This window comes from Astatotilapia calliptera, chromosome 1, assembly GCF_964374335.1.
Source record: "Astatotilapia calliptera chromosome 1, fAstCal68.1, whole genome shotgun sequence".
In the NCBI taxonomy this organism is placed as follows: domain Eukaryota; kingdom Metazoa; phylum Chordata; class Actinopteri; order Cichliformes; family Cichlidae; genus Astatotilapia; species Astatotilapia calliptera.
In genome coordinates, this window is record NC_137422.1 from 38,252,714 (window position 1) to 38,261,781 (window position 9,068).

At 41.2% G+C, this 9,068-nt stretch overlaps 1 protein-coding gene across 1 annotated transcript in view; it reads right to left on the reverse strand.

Annotated features, from left to right (window-relative positions):
* emilin1b (elastin microfibril interfacer 1b) overlaps window positions 1–8,188 on the reverse strand; it is a 30,066-nt gene extending 21,878 nt beyond the window's left edge. Inside the window, exon 1 of the mRNA XM_026175920.2 lies at window positions 7,617–8,188. Within this exon, the coding sequence (XP_026031705.2) occupies window positions 7,617–7,753 (137 nt within the window). The 5' untranslated portion in view covers window positions 7,754–8,188. The remainder of the gene's footprint in view (window positions 1–7,616) is intronic.
* Between the last annotated feature and the right edge of the window lie 880 nt (window positions 8,189–9,068).

Genomic DNA, 9,068 nt, shown 5'->3' on the forward strand with positions numbered 1-9,068 from the left:
CACAAATGATTGTGTGTGATCAATTTAAACGTGCAGTCACATGTGTTAATCAACAACAGCAGTATGCTGCCTCTGCCAAGGCTGAAAATCCCCTCCACGCCACACATGAGCTGATTTCTTGGATCCAGATATTATTATTTTAAGAACATCAAGATGATGTCCCTGTTTTTTCTTATTTCAATGTGACATTTATTTATGAAGATATTACAAAAAATGACCACTTTTACTAATCCATGCATGACGTTTGAATAATCTGGATAACAAGCAAACCAATTACATCATTGCCATGTTGAAGGTAATCATAAATCATTATAGCATATGTCCATTTACTATGTGAGAAATCAGGGGCTGTAAATCAGACTGCTTGGTTGAAATAAATACAGCAGCCAATCATCAATCAATACCATGGTTCATCTCAACGATCCCCAGTAAGATCTCCATTAAGACTTCAGTTACAGTAATTAGAAATTCAGATGAGACTCGGTGTGATAAACACATGCTCACAATATTAACGGCCAAACTGTGGCTCTGATTGGTTCATCGTGAATCTAAGGTGATCCAGACATATTTGCTCCAACTGTTAGGCGAGTCAGCAGAAGGTAAATCCCCGCAGTATGAGGAAGAAGTGGTAGTTGTGGGTTTTAGCACTTCTGGTTAATCTCATCTGATCTGATACCAAATAAATACAGGCCCAGTACTGCCAATACCGATAATTTCAAGTTTTAAAAGCATCGATCTAAGATTAATTGTAATCAACTTGTAAATTCTGAACTGACTTTAATGATCACAATGAGTTAATACAATAAAACAAACTTTTCAGCTTTTTGTGTATTTTGAAACAGGGTTTTATTTTAAAGCTGGCAGGTAAATATGCCCGTCTTTAAAGCACTGGGTCACCTTCTGTTGTTAAATGTGCTGGTAGGCTTTTAAATAAATAAATAAAATTTAAAAAAGCCAAGAATGTGACACTCAACACTATCAGTCAACACTTTTATTTTTCACAGTGCATGTTTGAGGTATATTTCTTCCTCTTAAAAAATTTTTTTTTAACACAATTCGGCGATTTACATGCATAGAAACAAAGCATTGATCCTATCACGCTAGCATCGATATTAATACCTGCGTTGGGTTCAATACTTTCGATATTTGGATCGATCCACCCATCGATTTAATGGATTATCAGTGCAACAGTTTGGCTCTGTTAGTTTATAAATGACTTTTTAATGACCTATTTTGGTTAAAGGGTGTACATATGTCTTTAAATCATACCACTCTTTTCAAAACTAGTAGAAGGATTTAATACAGTGCAAAAGTGGGGTTATGGAAGTGTGGTTAGTTGCTGTTAATTACCACGAAGAGCTAAACTACCAAGGATAAGGACGGATTATGGCTTAGTGCACATATAAATTAGAGTGCAGCTGAAACATTCCTGTCAGGGCTGGATATTACAACCACATTTCAGAAATAGTTGGGACGCTGAGCAGTTTCCAACAGCTTTTCACGGGCTGCAAAAGTTGTGCGGCGCTAAAAACAAATATGTGCTAGAACATCTCAAAGTTAATAAGGTCAACTAGTAACATGACTGTGCATACAAAAGAGCATCTCAGAGAGGCTGAATCTGTCAGAAACAAAGATCAGCAACTGAGCAACAGCTGTGAATGTTTGGGGATCGCGGTATTGGTGACGTTCACATGTGTGAAGGCCCTGTTTATGCTGAACAATAAATAGCATGAAGAGCAACATGGTTCAGAGAAGGGCTTTCTTATTTCAGCAAGAGGATGGAAAACTATATTCCACAGGTTTTCCAACAGCATGGTTTTGTAATAAAATAATCTGGGTGCTAAACTGGCCCTCCTGCAGTCCAGACCCGTCACCCATTGAAAACAGATGGAGCATTATAAAATGAAAAGTACGACAAAGGAGGTCCTGTTGAACAACTGAAATCCCAGCAAGAATGGGAAAACATCTGGCTTCTAAAACAGCAGTTGGCCTCTCAGCTCCCAAAAGCATGCAGTGGTTTTTTTTTAGAGAAGAGATGATGCAACACGCCGTTAAACGTGCTTCTGTCACAGCTTCTTTGGAAAAGTGTTGCATTAAATATACAAATGAGCGTGCATCATTCAAAAACACAACAACACTACACATGCTGTCTTTGTGCGACATGTGGTTACCAAACACATACTTCCATTGGGTAAAAAAGCTTCTTGTTACTTTCATTTCTTGTGATTTTTGACTGTTTGCTTGGAATTTAACTGAATTTAGGACTAAAGCGCAGACGGGATTTTTCTAAAGCTTCAAGCTTTTGGAAAAAGCCGATAACAACAGTCCCAGAAAGTAACAAAAATCCAACCAAGCAGACTGCCACGGAGCACAGGAAGCTGATGGAGGACTAGAGAAGATAAGGAGATGATCCAACTAAGGGAGATACAAGGCTGTCAAACACAGGTGACACAGCAAACAATCACAAAGAAGAGGAAAGGAAAGCAGGAAGTAAAACAAAAAAAGACACATGAGGAAAACTGATTCTCAGAGCAATACAAACAGTGAGAAAGGCTGAAGAACAACTGAGCGTGATGACGGAAACACGGAACACACAAGAAGAAAACACAACAAAGACAACGAGAAACTGACAGAAACCGCACAAACCAGAACCCTGCAGTGGTTTCATATGCCGCTCATGTTTATTCGTGACCACATCACTACACTCCCACACCTTCAGTGGTAAAAATCTGAATAAACGTCTGCATCTGTCATTTAAGTATTTAATAAATAAACAGTGACTGTGCAGCTTCTAATGAGAGCACTGATCTCAGCACTGATAGAAAACCTGAAACACTTTATAGCCACTGATCAGTTTAGTTTACTACCACAAAAACCCACTGATGTTCCATTCATGTGCTCATTTTATCCTCAACTGAAACACACTTGATTTATGAGCTCCACATGCTGACTCGCTGATCACATCTCTGGTACTGATTAATGAAGATTGAGTTATCAGCACTGATAATAGATTACAGCAGTCAGGATTACAGTAATCTGGCAGCCAGAGCTGATGTCACTAGGATGGTTTTTATGAAGCACAACGCTAAACACAAAGTCTTCAGTGTACAGAGTTTAGCTTGAATCTCTGAGCTCGAATCTTGCGGACAGGATGTCCGGACGTCTGTCTCCGAGCTGCTCAGATCAGTCTCAGCTGTTTCCCCTCTTTTTAAAAAATTTTTTAGATTCCCAATGCTCCGTGACACTGCTCGCTTTCTGGCTTTTCGTCGTCTATAAATCTGCTGAGTGAAACAAACAGAGATGTATGAATCTACACGTCTCTGCAAAGATGCACGCACAAGTAAAAACAAAAGTAAAACTTGGTATAAAGATGGATGGGGAGGGGAATGAGGGGAAACTGGAGCTGATGTCGTGTTATCTCTGCATCTGCAGGTCAGTGAATGCTGCTCGTGTCAGGACAGACGCCACCTCTGACCTTTTTATTCCTGCCTCAGAGTGGGTTGGTTTAATTTCTGCCCCCCGTGCGTCTCAGCTCTGCAGGCCGGACAGAAAAAAGTTGATTTATCAGCTTTACAAACTCCACAGGAGAGATTCAGAGTTTGCGCTTCACGTTGGTATTTTTTTAGCAGCCGACATCAAACTGAGGGTTTAACTGCCTGTTTCGCTGGGCGGAATGCTTTTTACTGTGCTCTATTGTGTGTTTATTGCACTTTTATGTGGTGTATTGTGTGTTTAGTTTTATAGTGTTTCAGCTTACAGGACTGACCCCAGTAAAAAGTTCACCAAATCGGAGCTTCATACTCAACACTACTTTCACCTCGCTGAGCGGATCCTGTGATTCCCGTGGAAGAAAATGACTTTAAGAAGAAGAGGAAGAAGCTAACACGTGAGCTTTCAGGCAGCCGTGACATCTGAGTCAGGATCGCTCCAGATGGAAACTTATTTATCCTTTTTCCATTAGTCCTGGAGACACTTGTGTGAGCTGCTAACACTCACGGCCAATGAAACCATGCTGACAGTTAAATAAACAGTTCACCTGGAAGACGAAAAACATTTGAAAACAGGAATCCTGCAGCTCGAGGCAGATTAGATTTAAGACCTCTTTAACACCCCTCAGAATTAAATTTAAGACCAGCTCTCCTGCAAGTAAGATTTAGGAATGAGAAAGTGACATCATCCCACAGATATGTTTGTTTTTCTACGATTTCGTCAAAGCTCTTAGCATCCACAATAAGCTGATGGGATCCCAGACTTTGGCTTAAATATTAAAAAACATGGTTTTATATCAAAAAACAAACTATAAATGTTGTTGCTTCTCCCATTGTGATCTGTGTCATTAATGCAAGGCACTTTCTGATAATTATAGCTATTACAAATCATTTAGAGATCTTAATTTCACTGATAAAAAAAATACTCATAGAATTCAACTGTTCCCACATCTTCAAATGTTGATTTAAGACATTTTGGAAAAAATGAAGGCGTCTTTTTTTAGATGAATGAATTCACTCAGCTTTATGACTATTTAAGAATCCACGGGAAACATGCCCAGCTGCTCAGTTCATAACTAAAGTGAAAAGGATTGAGCAGAAAGACTTCTTCACCCTTCTCCTGCTTCATTAGTTGTTTTTCCATCTAAAATTTTCTCCCTCAAGAAGTTTTTTTTTTCAGGGAGCTGAAAGTTTCCTTCAGAGTATTGTTTGTCTGCATTTCCACTCCACTGAAGACAAAAGATCTGGCAGAATGAGTCCAGTGACGTAGCGAGAGCTGCTTTTAAACACCAGGCTTTATAAGAACGTAGTTAGCAGGCTACATCTCAGCTGTCTCTCTTTGTTGTTGTGCGACTGCTTTGGTTACAAAAGCTAACAGTGTGGCACCTTTTAAAAATAATACAGCTTTAAAACAATAAAACATCTGATTTCTTTTTTCTCAGCCACAAATGTTTGCCTCGATCTCTCTTCCACTTTCCTTGGTTAGTAACACTATCCCCACCAATGACAAAATATTTCAGCAATTATTGTTTCACATCAAGCGCCGGTGTTAAAAATCGATCTTTCTACTCACTCTTTTGATCGATATTTATGTATATAAACAACACTCTGATGTGGAAAGTGTTACATGTGACATTTGTTGTGCTCACACTCTCCAACTTTAACTGATGAGCATCGAGATCCAACCCAAGAACCCACAACAAGTGGGTACGCCTTCCTCCACTGACCCTAAAATGAGTGGGGAAGTTACCATTATACAAAATGATACACATGAAAACCAGACAAGGGCCCCAGTGTCACACCTGCAGGTTTATTTCCACTAAAATTCATGCAAATGCCGTTGTGGATGTGGTTTGAGGTTCCAAGAGCTCCTGTGAAGAGGTGCAGTGGTATAAAAAACTCTTCTCCACACTAGAAGAGATTCACATTGACCAAAAACTATTGAAAGTCAATGTCACATGTCACAAACTGTTCTCAACTTCCAGGTGATTGAAGCCTCAGCCAATGAGAGTGCAGGACACAGCTGACTGACATCAGCTGCTGATTGACATAAAACCTGTCCGAGTCTGGAATGTCCATCAGCCATCACCTTTGTGTTGCTTTCAGTGTGAACGCAGCTGAAAGAAGCTCAGTTTAAAGTCCTGCCACACTTAAACCCAACATCATCTTCACACACACTGACCACGAAGAGCCTCACACACACTCAGGGCACATACTCTGAACTATTTAAAGCACAGCTGTCAGCATGCATGTGCGTGAAGTGACAGTCAGCAGCTCTGAGAGGATGTGCCAGTTAAACCTCTCTGCCAGGAAGGTCACGAAAGGCCCGGCTGTATAAACCACACATAAAGTGTTATTTATAAAGGAAGAATGTGCAGTGCAAGTTCAGCCTGATATGGTGAAATCGAAATGAAAATGAGGCGAGACAGAATTTCGCCTAAAAAGTTTATTAATAGCTTATATTTATGTGTTCTGTGCAGCTGTGTTTAATGGCCATGTGTAAGGATGGATGCTCTGGTGCTCTTTTTGTGCCTTGTTTACAGTCCTTTCCTTGGAATTTACAGAGACGGTGTCCTCAGTTACTTCTTCCTTCAGTAGTTATTTTGTTCCCTCGGTATTCCATACCTGATGCCGCCAAATAAAACACTTCCTTTTATCGCTTTTTCGACAAGTGTGACAGTTTCTAATTATTGTGTTTTTGATTGACATGTCTGATAACATGCGGTACAAACATCCATCCATGAATGGAGATGAGAGTGGAAATGAAGCGCAGTGACTGAGATCATCACAGAAGCACTATGACAACAATGTGTGTTAATGGCTTTTAAAGAAAAGTGTTTCCAGCCTTTGGGGCTGAAAAATGAAGACAAAGTGACAAACACTGCAGTTCCTCTAATGACCACTTGGCTCCTAAAGCGAGTCGACCCATTGCCTTGGATTTAAAAAACAGACTTTACAACAGAAATAAACAGGATACAAAAAACATCTGTAGGCTATAAAGCCATTTTCCCTGTTTGTGATAACTGTTTGGGTTTTTTTTTTTGACAAGATGACACATTTGAACCATGTTAATGCTTAAAGTTGACATTATTATAACCCCGGAAGCTTTGAGTGTCAGGTGGATGGAGAGAAAGCAGGCCAGTGCTTCACCTCAGCTACTCAGAGCCAGTGAAAAAACTTTGTGACTGTTTTTAAAGACTTTTGGAGCATTTAAAATCCAATAATAAGACAGCCAATCACAGAAGATTGTGCTCCACCTCAAGAGAGTGAACTTCTAATATTTTTATGCTCCGTAGACTTAATTACCTGTATCTGTGCGATGTAGTTGCACCCATACTGTCTTTACGTATGCAGCTTGCTAGCTTTAGCTGATAACTCCACTCCACCCTAATTGTGGTCACTTCTGTGTGCAAAACACCAACACGGCGATCGTAAACCAGTGGGTGATGTCAGTTTGTTTGCACATCTCTGCCTTTGTGGATACACAGTGTTAGTAATGATGACGCTATAGAGTTTGATTTCCTCATGCATGTCAGTTTATATTCAAGTTAAACACTTTTTCCCTGTGAAAACAGGAAACGGATGAAGGTGGACAGAAATCCAGAAACTGCTTTGAGCTTGTTTGTCATCTGAAGCAGTGACTGTAATGAAAGGACGGCAGGAAGAGACAGAATGAAGCTGTTATTAAACGTCTGTGCAAATTAAATGTTTTAAGTCCAAACATCTCAGATGTCTAAACCAAACATTTCACAGAGACGTGTCATAAACAGAAAATTAAGTTATCAGCTTACACTAAACTTCAGGTGCTCATTGACCTGAAATATCAAAAACAGGCTTAAATTCACCTTTAATTTCAGCTGTTACTATAGAAACAATGTAAAAAGAGGTGCATGATGTCATCGGATCCTGACATCAGCAGAGGGCTCACTCTTAAATATCAGACCTGCAGAACTGAACCAGGAATCAAACTAGCAACCTGTAAGCACTTCCTGTCAGAGTAAAACACACACACATAAAACTCCTCTGTGGTGAGGTCATAACACCTTGACGTCACCACCTTATCCTTTCTTCATTTCCAACCTCATCATCATCACCATCACCATCCTTTCCGCGCACGTGTCATCTTACCTGTGCCTGCTGGCAGCGCGGGCTCCGTGCGCGTGTCCATTGGTGTACAGGTTGTAGGACTGTCGCAGCGGGAACGCGCCTTTGGCGTGTCCGCAGGTCCAAAGCACGAGCAGCAACAGTAGCGGGAGCGCGGCCATCCCTCCGATCAATACGCGATCAATACAGAGTATCGATACCTTATCGGAGTCTAATCAGCTTCCTCAGCTGGAAGGGAAGACTCCCATCTCCATGGAAACGCCACAAAAAAAGTTTCCTCAGAAGTCCGTCAGTCCCACCGACCCATGGTCCGGATCCGATCAGACCTGAAGCCGAGTCCAGTCCCCCCTGACCCGCTGCGGGTCCCGCTGCTCCCAGCCTTTAATCCGCCTTTAATGCCACTTTAATCCGGCTCGGCGCGGTCCCGGCTGGCCCATCAGAACTTTACTTGAGAAACAAAGAGAAGAAAACGTTGCGACAGACTGAACCGAGACCAGCTGCTCCTCCTCTTCATCACACCGCCCCACCGAACTGTCTCCGCCCCTGCCGGAGGAGAAACCAGACCCGCACCCACACCTGAACCAGGACTGGGATCAGTGATGAAAACGTGAAACCGCACGGAGCCTCAGAGAGGCTTTAAAGGACCAGACTGCGCTTTTTAAACTTCTCTGCCCCGTTTTTCCTTTCTTTGTATGTGTGTGTGTGTGTGTGTGTGTGTGTGTGTGTGTGTGTGTGTGTGTGTGTGTGTGTGTGTGTGTGTGTGTGTGTGTGTTTTAAGCACTCTCTCTCTCACACACGTATAAAGTTAATGTAAATCAGCTGAATCTGATTCTTTCTTTCCGGATTTTGTTGTCAGTTTAATGAGTTATTATTCCGAACACTTGTTTGCTTGTTTGAATGTTATTTTGATCTGCAGTGGATCCTTTGAAGCTCTTAAAGAACATCTAAGAGTTTAATCTCAGCTGACAGTCAAGTCACTGCAGTTTGTCTCAGCTGGTTTCGGATTAGTGAGACTTCCTGAAGGCGTCACAGTCACTACAGAATGTAAAAAGTCTGTTTTTACTTGGTAAATGTAAAGTGCAGTTAGCTGGTAATGAGGCGACTTGTGGATGTGGGGCCACTTTTTGAGATGTGGTTCACTGGCTGATGCTTTATTCTGACAGGTTTTTGGTCACATTTCAGTGGATAAAGTCAGCGATTCCTAAGTTTCTGCAGGGGAGCCTGCAGAGTAATCACAGCTGTTCTTCACATCTGTAAAGTTCAACAATCCAAAGTGTCCAAATACTTCTTATTTTAGGATTAAGTTCATGTGTTCTCATTCAGGTTTATTTATTTTAGGAGCAAATTAGTGTTCCGAGTAAATGTTTGATTTTCTGGATTGAATACCGAGCCTTACGATGGTCCTCGTGCACACCTGCATATGTGTCTGCGATTCATTCATTTATGTGATGAGGCAGAGGAACAGAAACGTGTTTT